The sequence below is a fragment of the Rhinoraja longicauda genome, chromosome 16 (genome assembly GCF_053455715.1).
Source record: "Rhinoraja longicauda isolate Sanriku21f chromosome 16, sRhiLon1.1, whole genome shotgun sequence".
In the NCBI taxonomy this organism is placed as follows: Eukaryota; Metazoa; Chordata; class Chondrichthyes; order Rajiformes; family Arhynchobatidae; genus Rhinoraja; species Rhinoraja longicauda.
In genome coordinates this window covers 34,117,471-34,133,477 of record NC_135968.1, presented here as the reverse complement: position 1 = coordinate 34,133,477, position 16,007 = coordinate 34,117,471, and the positions used below count along the sequence as shown (strand labels likewise).

General features: G+C 41.6%; 1 protein-coding gene across 6 annotated transcripts in view; it reads left to right on the top strand.

Annotated features, from left to right (window-relative positions):
• The window catches only part of ctbp2a (C-terminal binding protein 2a), a 249,401-nt gene that overhangs the window by 131,681 nt on the left and 101,713 nt on the right, over window positions 1–16,007 (top strand). For 3 of the 6 annotated variants that reach the window (XM_078413602.1, XM_078413604.1, XM_078413603.1), the window contains exon 1: window positions 1,905–3,708. The exons of the other annotated variants lie outside the window; for them this stretch is intronic. In XM_078413602.1, the coding sequence (XP_078269728.1) occupies window positions 1,905–3,708 (1,804 nt within the window). Of the gene's footprint in view, window positions 1–1,904; window positions 3,709–16,007 lie in introns of those variants that run through there. 6 annotated transcript variants of the gene reach the window in all.

Below are 16,007 nucleotides of genomic sequence, written 5' to 3'. Positions count from 1 at the left end.
TTTTGTTTTATTGCTTCATCACTGTAAAATAGGACATTCCATGTTTAACTTTCCATTAGTGCCTCGTATGTTTGTTCCACATTCTTTCGGACAATATTTGGGTGTGGTATTTGAAGTACTGCACCATGTTGAAAAATCTTTTCAGATCAGTGAAATATTAAACATTTTTCTAATGACTGCTGCATAATTAATGAAACTGAGTAGGCTTCAACTGTGAATCAGAAAGCAATCTTTCTTACCCAGTGCAATGATGGGTTCAGGAATTTTACATTAATTACAAGTGACAGACGTCAATGTTGACGTTGCAATTGATCATTCTATTCAACCTTTACAGTTCCTCTTAATATTCCATGGTCGGCCTGAAGAAACTACTTGTTAAGCATTTGTAATATTTCGGCTCTCCATTTTATTTTATAATTGTTCCTAGAGTGAGTTGGAGCTGATGGAGGTTGTCACTATCTACATTTTCCAAGTATTTCAAAATTGATGTATGACTTGTTGTTAAGATGATGATGTCAAAGGACCTGGGCAATTTCAGATAAATTATGCTGCTCTTTACTCTGCCCGGTAGGAGCTAACCTCATCTGCTCCTCTCAGCAAGGCTTAAACCCACATTGCCTATTGTCTATTGGACAGTTACTGACAAATGTATGAAGGAGATGGGTGCTAAATAGCATTCTTTTGGGGTCAAGTTTGATACAAGATTCCATGCGTCTCACTAAGAGATTAGAATAAGAAGGCAATAATTGCACAAAACATCTTATGTGGAGCTAGCAAATTAAATATTTTAAAAAATAGCTCATGTGGAAAACTGAATGTCTTCAAATATGCAAGAGGGTGATATTTTCTGTTTAAGAAATGAATTCCATTTGATTTGTTACTGTTTACATGAGCCTAAACAGCTTGGGTATTGTTCAGTGTGTCTATTTGGGCACTGGCAGAACTGAATTCTAACCATTCTACCTTTTCCTGTAGTGTGCCACCTCTGCTAACTAGGTTGCAAATTAGATAATTTCCCTCCGAGTTGGCAGGAGGATTTTCCTCGTGATAATGATGTGTACTGGACTTCAGTTGACTTGATAGAGATTAGTAAATGTGACTGCTTCGAAAATTAATATCATATTTACATCATAAAACCCATGACTCAGGAAGATATTCCACAATTAAACTGAAAGCGTAATTCTAAATCTTCGCTTATGCAATATAAATTTCTATTTTATCAACATTCCCTTTTGCTTGCAATTTACTTCCAGCTGCCGTCACTGGATTAGTATCTCATCACGATGGATTTGAATTGTGTTGACAGTGAGGGATTGTCTGGCTTTTTGCCTCTTTAATTTTCTCATCCACTTTTTACCAGAAAAAGTGGACGAGCCCTGCATTTATAGAAACGTTTAAAAAGAAAAGTAAAAGAGCGCATAATTAATTTGATCGGAAATTGCGTGATGGCTTGATTTTTAAAATGTGCAGATCTGCAGTGTATGACCAATGTAAGATTTGGAATGAGCTCGATTGATGTCACAAAGAGCAAAGGCTTTACTGGTTTAATTTAGCACTTAATCCATGAGCCCTGCCTTACTGGTCATCTGCACAAGCAATGTCCCAAGCAGGAAGGGATAAATGTGTGGATTAAAAGAATCTACCCTTTCTATCTGCAAGCTGACACACAAAGAGGATCTTTCATTTGGTCGTTGTGGAATGAGACTTGGTAACAAGGTGCGTTATGTTTTGTTTCTACTGATGTTTCTTTGGATTAATAATTCAAGCAGTACTTTGTAATAGAAAACCTTCAGTTGCTTGGTTTTGGAGTCCCACTGGGGCTCAGGTGAAACCAGCCTGCTTTGTTTCATGTTTTGTAACCAGAGGTCCCGCCTCTTTAACTAAGCTGAAGTCATTTTATTCCAATGCCTGTCCCTAGCAAACATACAACTGTTGGCTGCTCTCAGAGCTGGGACTCTAACGGATGGTACAGAGAGGACAACGACAACGCATGTGAATACCAAAGACCTCGTAGGAGAAGAGATTCACTAACCTACTCCAGTGAAGGTGTCTGCGACGGCAGTGATAGCGGCATAGTGCACGATCACAACTTTGCTGGAGGGTATGAACATAACTACGAACGTTTCAGGTATCCAGACTGTGGGTTCAACGAAGATCATCCCAATCGGTATGATCACAGATCTGTGAGAAAATCTTCTGTGCCTGATCTCTCTCATTCCCATGAAAAGCAAGCCGTGATGTCGGGGCGTAACTCAGTCCCTCCTCAGGATTACTATGCTGAGCCGGGTCTGGTTCACAGGCCATCTGAAGAGGCACGGTTTTATAGGGATCATATGCTCAACAGATCAACGCAGAATTATGGGTTGTCAGGTGGGAGAATGTCATGGGACCACTCTCAAGCGAGGCCCCCTCCCCCTCCCCCTCCCCCTCCGGAGGTAAACCGTATGTACCATGATGCTCCTGGTAAGCTGCTTCACGATGGACAGAAGATACGTAGTCGTGATCCTTCTCCTGCCAGGTACGGTGCCGAGGCACCTCTCCCTCGTTACGGGGCTGAGCCGCCACCTCTCGCTGGCAAGCAGATGTACAGTGGTCGGCCAGTGGACTCCACCAGTGCACGGCAGATCACTCCGACATGTCTAGTCGTGGATCCTGCCACCGGATCCCGGTGTGAGAACAGTTTGGATAGAATGCTGTCACCCGGCACATTAAACCACGGCCACAGGCAAGGGGTGGCAGCACGGGTGATGTCTGATTATGGCACACACAGGGATGGCTTCATTTCCAAGCCTGTTTATGATGGCTATGACAACAGCATGCTGGCACGCAGTAATCTCCCTGCAGAAACCCTCGGGCAGGACAACAAAACGGAATTTGTGGCCCTGCTGCGCTCAGAGGGCTTATCTGAAAGCACAATTGGAAACTTGCTGCATCAAGGATTTGATTCCACAAACTTCCTGGCTATGTTAGAAGAAAACGATATCAAGTCGGTGGCGCCAAACCTGGGTCAGGCACGACTGCTGTTACGGCTGGTCCACAACTGCAAGGCAGATGCACAGTTACGACAGGAGCTGCAGTGCGGCGGTGCCCGGATGAGAACACGCTCAAACAGCTTCAGTCACAGGGGTGAGCTCATGCGTAATGACTACGGAGTCCAGCAAGGGATGGTCCCTGCCATGGATAATCCCACTGCTCAGCAGCTGCCAATGGCCTTGCAACCAATGTCGCCCAGGCTCACTGAAGTGAACCGCCGGCCGTCTAGTGCCCCGTCCCAGCATCTTCTCGAAACTGCTAACTATGGTTCCTCAGGGCCTGGTAGACTGGGGAACCATTTTCCAAGCTTCACAAGCTACGGCAGCACCTCCCCAGTTGGGCTGCAGAACCTGCGATCAGGGCATATCTATCCCGCCCAGTCCGGAATAGCAATGAATACAATGCAGGGTGCTCCAAGTACAGCTCCCAAAACCGCCTACTCTACCACTTACACGGTACCCATAGAACTCATGACAAGGGATCGCAGCTCAACTCATTCTCTGATGCACAGCCCTCACAACAATGCTCAGATTCTGAGAAAACCAGGGACACCACTGGAGTCAACACTGGCACCTGCAAGCTCAGCTTACCAGCTAGCGAATACTGCAAACCCAAAAGTGACCAGGCGTACGGGACCTCCAGTTATTGTCTCCACAATGGCATCACCTGAACCAAGTAATGCATTTTTTACATTTTAGCTCGTATGTGTGATATATGTGCTATTGCTCCTACTTTAAAGTTATTTGGTTTTGATTTGTTCCTCCCCCTTGTAATCAGAAGTTGATTGAAAACAGGCTGATCGATTTCTTTTTCTTGCATTGTATGGACATGTATTTTGTTTCTCTGTTTTGACATGCATCTTTTCAAAAGAGTATTGAAAATCTCTTTGTGTGCTGATCTGCAACTTCTCACTTAATAAGGTCAGTTGTCTTTCTATTAATGCAATTATTTGTGTCGAGGTGGGTGAAAATGAACCTGGTCCCATATCTCCATTCAACATATCATTGTAAAATGCAATGGGCTGTGTGGAGAAATCATCAGCTACTATTATGACACAGGATCTTTACATTTAATGTAGGTCAAGTACTCTTTAGAACAATGCAGATGTATCTAGAAATTGATCCTCTTGCCATTCTTTGCCACATTGGAGGCCTAAGACTGATTATATCACTGTTACTCTTAATTGCTTTCTGAGCTTTCAGCATTGCATCTATAGATCGATAGACTGCAGAACAACGAAATTATCTAAAAGAATTATAGTCAGCTTTTCAGTATATCATAACATTTGCAAAACTATTTTATTGGGCAGGAATGAATGTTGTGTTTCAAGCACTATTTTTGAAGGAAATGCATCATACATTTTACAAAAATAATGGTTAAAGATTAAGGACAAACTATATTGGGTTTAATACCATCTCAGATCTATTTCAGAGGACTGGTTCATGCATCCATTTTAAATTCCTGCCTGCCCTTTCTTAATCCAAAGCTGATAACTGTGTTAAAATAGCAGAGACAGGAATTTAGCTTGAGCGTAAACCAGTTCAGCAAAAATACCATGAAGTAAATTAATGGCTGTAAAGTTTTTGTCTGAATTTGTTTGGAAGCCATCTTCAAAAATCTTAAACAAGATGCCCCAGATTTACATAATCTCGTGAAATGTTAATAAATGGTGGTCAATTGAAGATAGGGCCAAGTTTCTTTGACTCTTTGGGATGAAGCATGTAGACTATTTTAATTTTTTATTCTGAAGGAAGTTGTTTGATTAGGAAAATAATCCATGACCTCTAATAGACCTTGCACTGCATGTCTTAAAAGAAGCAGGGACAAGCCACCAGACAATAAGAAACTGAAAAGGTGTTTCATTACTACCCTGTCTAACATTAAAAACAATCCATCGTATTCTCCATCTGGCAATCGGAGATTTGGCATCCAAATTGGAAAATGCTATGAGACACGACTGTATAATGCTGCGTGGGCCACATGTGGAACACACCTATTATGCCAAGATAAGATTGTTAGATTTTTTTATCTTCAATTTCCCCCAATTATATCATTCGGGTCTATGAATGTCTTCCCAAAATAATTTTAACAATAGTTGGATATAGTTCCAGCCACACCCTTTTAACTGAGCTAGGTGCAGATTTTAAGCTACAATATTATACAGATTTCCTGTTCAACAAATGCAGATTGTATCTTGGACATTATGAAATTATGGAATCTCAATTATTCTCTCATGTGAGTATTGAGCAGTTAGCGATTGTGATTGTGATAGTGAGATTTGTCATAAATCCCATGACTTTTACCATTTACTGTAAGGAAGGTACTTTTTAAACGGCAGTCTATTATTCTGAAACAAAAAAGTATGAAAGGATGTAATCCAAAAATCTTTACAGCCCTTTACTACTTTTTTTTCTAAGCATTACTTTAACTGTTTTTTTATGTTCAGTAAATCAGTGGCGATTCTTAGCAACATAGGAAATAACTTGAGAACTTGCCATTTCAGGATTGCGGACTTAGTGGGATGATGGTTGAGAGAAACACAAGATAAATGCTGGAACCCCAAGTGTCCATAGCATTTCCGTGAGACTGAGGACTGAGCTGCATTGGGCCAACCAAACTGCTGGTCTTTGAGAACTCACTCTTGCATGATTGCAGAAATCTAGTCCATGGACAGAGAAATAATTGGCATATTGGCATCTCAGAAAGTGATGATTGGCTGACAATGTAACCTCAACATATATATATATATATATATATATATGTACATGTGTATGTATGTACGTATGTATATATGTATGTATGTTCCCGGAATACAGCCAAAACTGTACACGGGAGTGCAACAATTTTAGGGGCACTTTACTCATCATTCGCCTGCGGTGTGCAGTATCAAGTTTCGTTCAAATTGTTGCGCTCTCGTGTACATCCCCATAAAATAAACATCGCCATTTTGATCTAATACTTCCGTGTTCATCTTGCGTCACAACGGGAGCCCAACAGGTATCCGCGCGTGCGTAGTTGGGGGAGGGTTGCCGGGCCCACCAGCGGCAGGCCTGTGCAGCAGCACCAGGAGGACCGGTGCCTGTCCAGGCGTGCCCCACGCCTGACCTTTCTCCCGTGGTGCAGCGCGACGGCAGAGAGAAGGTTAAAGAAGGTGGCCGCCGGCAGGACGAACATGGGGCAGCGCCTTGCAGCCACTCTCCTGCTACTGGGCCAGGTGAGTGGCTCACTCTCCCCTTTCCTTTCCCCCCCTCGCCCACCCCCGGCCCCGGGGCTGTCACAACGGGAACCCAATGGGTCCACGGGTCACGTTTCGTTCAAATTGTTGCGCTATCGTGTACCGTTTTGGCTGCTTTCTGCCCAACCAATTGTTCAAGCACTTTTGATTGCAACATGCGCCTTAATTCAGTTCAACAAAGAAACTGGCAAGTTACTAAAGAACCTTTAGTAACAACGGGAACCCTACGGGTCGTCTGGTTATGAATAAAATGTAGCCCTTTCCTGTTTCCAGTTCAAATTGCTAAAACTTGATGCTAACTGCTTTAATCATAAAGCATCAATATGAAGATCTAAATATCATTGCATCTATTTAAAAGTGCCCAAGGCTGTTACAGAATCTCTCATGAATCCATGGAAATCTATCTCACAGCTAAAAAATGGTGATAGGACATCGGATTTCTTTCATAATATTACAATATTATTTAGTATTCAACGAATGATTAGAGAAGTAAGGATTAGGTATAGCATATTCACTTTGGTAAATAAACAAGAATATAAGGACCTGTTGGAGCTTGGTCTGGTAGCAATTTATTTGCTTGGACGGGTGATATCCAAGTTTGCAATCAAATATTCATCTTATTTGACGCCTTTCACTCCTGTAATAAGCCTGGCTGGGATGGGTAACAGAACCCTGAATTTGCAGTAAAAGCTGAGGTATTGGCCTGAAGCGTTTCCCATGGAGATCTGGCACTGTCTGTGGTGAGATGAACCACTTGACTGATGTCTACCACTGCCAGCTGCAACTGCAAGGGAAGCCCTGAAACCTGTGATACAGTCAGGTTGATTAGCCAATTGCATAATTTTTTTTATCTCAACCAGTAAACCAATATTTGTTTAAATTTTTGAACATTTAATATTTTAACATTTAAAATTTGCGAAATAAAGTATGGAAGGCTGATGATTAGAACAAAACCTGAAATGTGTTTTTTTTTTGTTATTTACAAATCCTTTACCTTTTAGTTATTTATTTCAGATTATCACAATAGATTTGTTTTCCTGGAGCCAAATAGTTTGCTAAGCAGCAATTTGGTGTTAGAATGCCATGGTAATTCGTCGAGATTACATGCAATCAACTGTGACATTTTCAGGATATTTGACAGTGGGACTTGTTCAGAAATAGCTCAAAGTCTCGTCAGTTCCAGTGATTTCATCTTGATTCTGGTGGAGAAGGTTGTAAACAGTGCAGGCCTTGATTGAACACTGGATCACTGCCAAAACTTTTGGATTCCTACGTACAGTTGTACATGCATGTAAATTCAGGAGTTGCTGTTAGTTCCATGCAATAATGAATGGTGAGCAACGTCATTATTTTGGCCCATTCCCTCAATGGACTTGCAGATTGAGCCACTGGGAAGTTATGAACTGTTGTTTGGTGCATAATGAGATTATTAAATGTTGAAATGCACCGAGGCCTTGCTGCTTTTAGCTCCACAGAGAGGAATAAATAAAATGGAAAAGGCATATTCATTGAGTGGTATGTTACCTGCTATCAGACTTCACATTTGAATGCTCGCCAATGTTCACCAGCTCCTTTATTTTGTTGAACAAATGTAGCCTTCCCCCTGAATGTTGAAAGGTAACCTAGCAAGAGTTACTTTTATATTAAGTACAACATCGACAGTTTCCTGCAGGTTGTTAAAATATTGTTTCCATGTGTGTTTATAAGATAATAAGAAAACTTTCCAACCTTTCACCCAGAGGAATGTTCTGGTGGGAAAAGTCAGTTTGTGGATTACTTCTTTGGTTGATTTCTATAAATATCCTCAAAGCAATCATTTCAGCTTAAGCCAAAAAAGCTCAGACTTTGTTCAGAATGCAAAATGTTCATTATGTAATAGATGAAGGCCATTAAATTCTGGAGAATTATGGTGTTTGCTTGTATGAAAACTGAATGGTTTAGTAGGTCAAATGCAAGTCAGTTGACCAAGGCTTAATCGATTGAAGATGTTTTCTGGCTAGCCGATAGATCGCACCAATTGTTATCTGCCTAAGAATATCGATGAGAAAACTGTCCACTTTCATAGCTGGGTCTCCTTAACATGCAGCTGTGGATCGCAGATGGACCACTGGTTCTCTGGAATCACCTCTGAACTCAAGGCTGCCAGAATATGGGGTCCTTATAAATAGCTAACTCACCAGTGTCAGATGTTAACGGCTAATTTACCCTTGGTTTCAAATGGGTGGTCAAGGTTAAAGTTGGTACCCCAGGGTTGTTCAAAATTCCTTTGCCTGGGGTTTCATTTGAAGTGTGAATCATCCTTTAAATTGGTCTGTTGATATCTTCTATGAATGTGTGCAGCCTTAGTTTCATACTGTTGAGGCATCCCAGCAGTTTAAAACACCAGTGCATTGCCCTCTGTCAGAGTTCATTGCTGTACGTTTAGTATTTGATTTATTGTAAATCCACAATGTCCTTCCCTCTAATTCCTGAGCTGATTTTTGTAATCTCTAAATACCGAGTCTTCAGGATGTATTATTTGTCCTGAGTTTCTGTTGGTTCATAAATAAATTTGGTTTGGAGTGAGGGCTAACATGCAATTTTCTGTGTTCTGATGAAGGTTATTGATCTGAAACAATAGCTGTTTGCTCTTCACAGAAGCTGACAGACCTGTGTGTGTTTCTGGCAATTTGTGTTTTTTTAAAACATGTTTCTGGCATCTGCATTATGTTTTTTGTTAGCCTTACATAGGCTAGTTAATTACCTACTCCAGCCACAAACCTTCTTAGAAACATAGAAGCATAGAAAATAGGTGCAGGAGGAGGCCATTCGGCACTTCGGGCCAGCACCGCCATTCATTGTGATCATGGCTGATCATCTACAATCAGTAACCTGTGCCTGCCTTCTCCCCATATCCCTTGATTCCACTAGCCCCTAGAGTATCTAACTCTCTTTTAAATTCATCCAGTGAATTGGCCTCCACAGCCTTCCGTGGCAGAGAAGTCCACAAATTCACAACTCTCTGGGTGAAAAAGTTTCTTCTCACCTCAGTTTTAAAAGGCCTCCCCTTTATTCTTAGACTGTGGCCCCTGGTTCTGGACTCCCCCAACATTGGGAACATTTTTCCTGCATCGAGCTTGTCTAGTCCTTTTATAATTTTATACGTCTCTATAAGATCCCCTCTCATCCTTCTAAACTCCAGTGAATACAAGCCTAGTCTTTCCAATCTTTCCTCATACGACAGTCCCGCCATCCCAGGGATTAACCTCGTGAACCTATGCTGCACTGCCTCAATAGCAAGGACGTCCTTCCTCAAATTAGGAGACCAAAACTGCACACAATACTCCAGATGTGGTCTCACCAGGGCCCTATACAACTGCAGAAGGACTTCTTTGCTCTTGTACTCAAATCATCTTGTTATGAAGGCCAACATGCCATTTGCTTTCAATAGACAATAGAAAATAGGTGCAGGAGAAGGCCATTCGGCCCTTCGAGCCAGCACCGCCATTCAATGTGATCATGGCTGATCATTCTCAATCAGTACCCCGTTCCTGCCTTCTCCCCATACCCCCTGACTCCGCTATCCTTAAGAGCTCTATCTAGCTCTCTCTTGAATGTATTCAGAGAATTGGCCTCCACTGCCCTCTGAGGCAGAAAATTCCACAGATTCACAACTCTCTGACTCTCTTCATTGCCTGCTGCACCTGCACGCTTACTTTTAGTGACTGGTGTACAAGGACACCAAGGTCTCGTTGGCACTTCCCCTTTACCTAATCTGACACCATTGAGATAATAATCTGCCTCCTTATTTTTGCCACCAAAGTGGATAACCTCACATTTATCTACATTATACTGCATCTGCCATGCATCTGCCCACTCACTCAACCTGTCCAAGTCACCCTGCAACCTCCTAACATCCTCTTTGCAGTTCACACTGCCACCCAGCTTTGTGTCATTCACAAACTTGCTAGTGTTACTTCTAATTCCATCATCCAAGTCATTAATATAAGTGTAAGTAGTTGCGGCCCCAGCACCGAGCCTTGCGGTACTGCACTCGCCTCTGCCTGCCATTCTGAAAAGGACCCGTTTATTCCTACTCTTTGCTTCCTATCTGCCAGCCAATTCTCTATCCATGTCAATACCCTACCCCCGATACCATGTGCTCTAATTTTGCTCACCAACCTCCCGTGTGGTACCTTATCAGAGGTTTTCTGAAAGTCTAGATGCACTACATCCACTGGCTCTCCTTCATCCATTTTACTTGTTACATCCTCAAAAAATTCCAGAAGATTAGTCAAGCAGGATTTCCCTTTCATAAATCCATGCTGACTTGGACCGATCCTTTTACTGCTATCCAAATGTGCCGTTAGTCTGATGCTTGTGGATGTTTTCAATGTTGTGGACCTTTGAATTTATTCCATTGTGGGATATGGAATTACAATTACTGTTCATTTAATTTGTTCTGAAATAGTCAAATGAAAATCACGTTGGTTGGGCCAAGGATTGCATTTAGGTTATACCAGATAGCTTTGGCGGATTTTCTTCCCTGTAGAATATTATGGAACCAGAAGAGTTTTACAACAAATACAATGTCATGGAATCTAAAATGAGTTTATTGTATATTTAATTACTTGGAGTTGTTGTGGCGGGGGTATTTAAGCTCCCATTTCTGGATCAGTAGTATAGACTGTCAAGTTAATTAACTTAAGATATGTAGGTGAATTGGCTTGCTAAATGTAAAAATTGCCCCTAGTGGGTATAGGATAGTGTTAATGTGCAGGGATCGCTGGTCGGCGCGAGCCTGTTTCCACGCTGTATCTCTAAACTAAACTAAACTTAACCATTGTGCTATTGTAACCTTTACAAGATTATTATATTATAATCTATTAAAAAGCTTCCTTGAGTAAGAAACATAAACCACTTTGAATATTTGGTATTGCAAGTGGTCACAGAAATCAATTTAGAAATTAATGACAACATTTTGTGGATTTAAATAAAAATGAACTAAATGTACATATTATAACGTGAAGGGTTTTCACAAAATATAAACGGTTGTTTTTTAGGACAATTTCTCTCAGCTTCCTGATGCTTTGTTGAACTGAATATCATTCCACTCATAGTTGTCATTGGGAGAGTTTCTGAAGTCTTAAGAACACTTTGGAGTTCAATATCCACTTGGAAAAGAAGAAATTTGCTGTTTATTTGAACAGCAATGGCAATTATAGATTTCTGGGATATATATTCTGCTTACTGTCATCTTCTTTTAACATGGCATTTTTAGATTCTGAGTTATGCCTCCACTGTTGTTTATTTTAGATCTGACAATACAATAGTCACTTCCTGAGTCTGGCCATACACTTTGTGGATAAGCATATCTTGTTACCCTTTATCTCTGCAGCCAAAAAGCAAACTTTTCCACGTCATGGGTAATTTAATCAAGAACTCCTAGGAAAGTCATACAATATTGAGTGTAACCAGGGCCGAGAAGGAACATAGCAGGAAAAGGAGTGGATTTTTCAGCTCCTTAACTTCGTTTTGCCATTTATTTAAATCGTGGCTCAGTCATACCTACGCTCCATTTGTTTCCATTTCCGGTGAATCTAAGGCAAAACTCATTATCTGAAAATGATAAGAAGTTGAAAACAAGTGACAACAAGCAGAATATTTATTCTAGAAATCTCTCTTTGTCATTGCTGTTCAAATGAATAATAGATTATTTATTTTCTCCTATGAATCTTTATTATCAAATCCACTCCTTTTCCCTTTTTGAGGGATATTTCTATCATCCTCTCTGTAAAAGACTATATTGAGGCAATGCCCCAACAGTCTATCGCTAATTTAAGGTTATGCCCCTTCTTTTCAATGAGCAACAGAGGCAATATTTTCTCCAGCTACCCTTCCGAATCCTCACTGTTGCTTGGCCGTTTACAATCTATTCATCTCAGGTGCAAAACGTTCCTCAAGAACGTTGGTGATGATAACAGGCAGCCTTGGAAGCCTATCCTCCCTAGTCAAACTGCATGTCAAAAACCTTGGCATGATATTTGACTCCACTTTTAAGTTTGACAAGCAAGTCCATCTTAATCCATCGCTGAATTTTGACAAATTTATTCTTCTGCTCTTGTTATTGAATACATGGCCAATTGTTGAGTTAAGAGCAAACCTGGGGACATATTATTTTCTTATTTGAGTCATTAATTCATGTATTGGATAGATATGGCACCAGCACTGATCTTTTTCGAACCCCAGTAGTAACTGTCTCCCAATAGAAGTCCCTGTCTTTTGTGCCTACTTTAGATGGTATGGGATCCAGGGAGAGCTAGCCAGCTGGATAGAGAATTTGAACAAAACAGATGGTGATGGTGTGAGGTTGTTTTTTAGATGGGAGGCCTCTCACTAGTGGTGTACCTCAGGATTTGATTCTGGGCCCATTGCTGACTGGTTTATAACAACAATTTGGATGAGAATGTAGAAGGTATAATTAGTATGTTTGCAGTTGTCATAAAGTAGGTGGTATCGTTGATAGCGAAGATGATTATCAGAAATTACAGCAGGATCTTGATCAGTTAGGCAAGTAGGCAGAAAAATGGTTAATGGAGTTTGATGCAGATAACTATGAGGAATTGCATTTTTGGAAACCAAACCAGGCAGGACCTTCATAGTCAAGTCAAGTCAATTTTATTTGTATAGCACATTTAAAAACAACCCACGTTGACCAAAGTGCTGTACATCTGATTAGGTACTAAGGAAAAAATGAAACATACAGTAGCACACAAACATAACAGCACATACAAAACAGTTCACAGCGTCTCCTCAATGGGCCTCAAACGCTAGGGAGTAGAAATAGGTTTTGAGCCTGGACTTAAAGGAGTCGATGGAGGGGGCAGTTCTGATGGGGAGAGGGATGCTGTTCCACAGTCTAGGAGCTGCAACCGCAAAAGCGGCGGTCACCCCTGAGCTTAAGCCTAGACCGCGGGATAGTGAGTAGCCCCAAGTCGGCCGACCTGAGGGACCTGGAGTTAGAGAGGTGGGTTAGAAGATTTTTGATGTAGGGGGGGGAATGTCCATTTAGGGGTTTATATGTGAATCGGAGTAGCTTGAAGTTGATTCTGTACCGTACAGGTAGCCAGTGGAGAGAGGCCAGAATCGGCGTGATGTAGTCCCTTTTACGGGTACCCGTCAGGAGTCTCGCTGCGGCGTTTTGGACCAGTTGCAGGCGGGACAGGGATGATTGGCTGATCCCAGTGTATAGGGAGTTGCAGTAGTCTAGGCGGGAGGAAATGAAAGCGTGAATGATTTTTTCAGTCGTCGAATTGGAGGAAAGGTTTGATTTTAGCTATGGTATGAAGTTGGAAGAAGCTGGCTTTTACCACAGCGTTGACTTGCTTGTCAAACTTTAATGCAGAGTCAAATATCACGCCGAGGTTTTTGACATGCGGTTTGACTAGGCAGGATAGGCTTCCAAGACTGCCTGTTATCGATTTGATGGAGTCGGGGGGGCGAATAGGATGACCTCAGACTTGCTCTCGTTTAATTGGAGGAAGTTCTGTGCCATCCAACATTTTATGTCCTCAAGGCAGTGTAAGAGGCTGTTTAAATTTGACTGGTTGTTGGGTTTCAGGGGGAGGTAAAGCTGAGTGTCATCGGCATAGCAGTGGAAAGAAATGCCGTGCCTTTGAATGATTTGGCCGAGGGGGAGCATGTATAGAGAGAAGAGAATGGGGCCTAGGATGGAGCCATAGTGATGGGCAGGGCCCTGGGGAGCAGAGGAATTTAGGAGTACAGGTACATAGTTCCTTGAAATTGGAGTCACAATTAGATTGGGTGCTCAAGAAGGCTTACAGTACATGGGCCTTCATCGGTCAGGGTACTGAGTATAGAAGTTGGGATGTTATGTAACAGACATTGGTGAGCCTGCATGTGGAGTATTGTATTCAGTTTTGATCACTCTGCTATAGGAAGGATGTTGTTAAGCTGAAAAGAGCGCAGAGAAGATTTATGAGGAGGTTGCCAGGACTTGAGTGCCTGAGCTATAGGGAGAAGTTGGGCAGGCTATGGCTTTATTTCTCAAGAGCGCAGGAGGCTGAGGGGTGATCTTAAGAAGGTGTATAAGATCATGAGGCTAATAGATACAGTAAATGCATTGAATCTTCTACCCAGGGCAGGGGAATCAAGAACCAGAGGGCACACATTTAGGGTGAGAGCCGAAAGATTTAATAGGAACCTGAGTGACAACCGTTTCACTCAGAGGGTAGAAGATATGTGGAATAAGCTGCTAGAGATGCTATAACAACATTTAGAAGACATTTGGACAGGCACATGGATAGGAAAGGTTTAGAGGATCTAGGCCAAATATGGGCAGGTTGGACTAATGTAGATGGAGCATCTTGGTCATCATGGGCTAGTTGGGCTGGAGGGCCTTTTTCTGTACTGTATGCTCCATGCCTATGACTCTGAGATGTATTTCTAGGGTGCTGAAAGTAACATGTAATGATCTAAGCTCTTTCTAATGATGGGCTTAAAACGGCAACTTGTATTTATTTAATGTTGGAAAATATCCTAAATTGTTTTAGACATTAAAAGAGAAAGCCTGATCCCTTATCCTATTCTGTGCCAAATCACTTTCACCCATCACCCCATTCTCAAACTACATAGGCTACAGGTCAGTGGCTGAAAGAAACTTATTTTTTTATTCACTGTCTCAGTAAAATTCTCATCTTTATATTCAAGTTCTTTCTTGGCATTGTCTCTCTCTATCTCTGAAACTTCCTCTAATCCCACAATTAGTTCTAAACATTCTGTTAACTTAATCCTGTTTAGTTTAGCTTGGTTTAGTTTAGAGATACAGGCCGGAAACAAGCCCTTCAGCCCAACGAGTCCGCACCGACAAGCGATACCCGCACATTAACGCTATCCTACGCACATCAGGAGCAATTTACACTTATACAAAGCCAGGTAACCTACAAACCTGTACAGCTTTGGAGTGTGGGAGGAAACTGAAGTTCTGGGAGGAAACCCACGCGGTTATGGGGAGAACGTACAAACTCCATACAGACAGCACCCGTAGTCGGGTTCGATCCTGGGTCTCCAGCGCTGCCAACTATACTGCTGCGCCACTGTGCCACCGTATTTAAATGGAAGTTGCCAAGAATTCTGTTGGCATATCAATAATTGTTTTCAAAAGGTGATAGATATTTAATAATTTGATAGCACCAAGGTGGTCAAATTCAACCTGCCACAAATATTAAAAGAAGAACCTCCTTTAATAGCTCTTAAAAAGTCTGACTACCCGACTGATGGTTAAATGATACTGCTGCATTCAAACACCAAAAAGAAAATAACACCACAGGTTCAAAATATAATTCAGACCTTTCCCACAATTCTGTCATTGTTTTATTCATGCCTTCGACCACAGTTTAGAGTGTCAATTCCCAGTGACTCTTGTAAAGTTTTCCTCCCCAGATTGAGGCAAATCTGATCAATTGTCACCACCACTTCAGCCAACTTGCCTTAAATTTGTATCTGTGGGATTTCTAGCTTAGTATCATGGCAATCTGTATCTTTAACCAGCTGGGAAGGCCAACTAGATAACTGTCACAAACTTATTCAGTTGCTCCATGTTACATTTTTGATGGCCTGGCTAACTTCTTCCAAGTAACCTGTGCTCGTAAAACCAGAATAATAAAACAGGACACAAAGTGAAATACGTTCCTTTTTGGAAATATTACAGGGTAGATGAAGGAGTAATGACTAAGCTAGA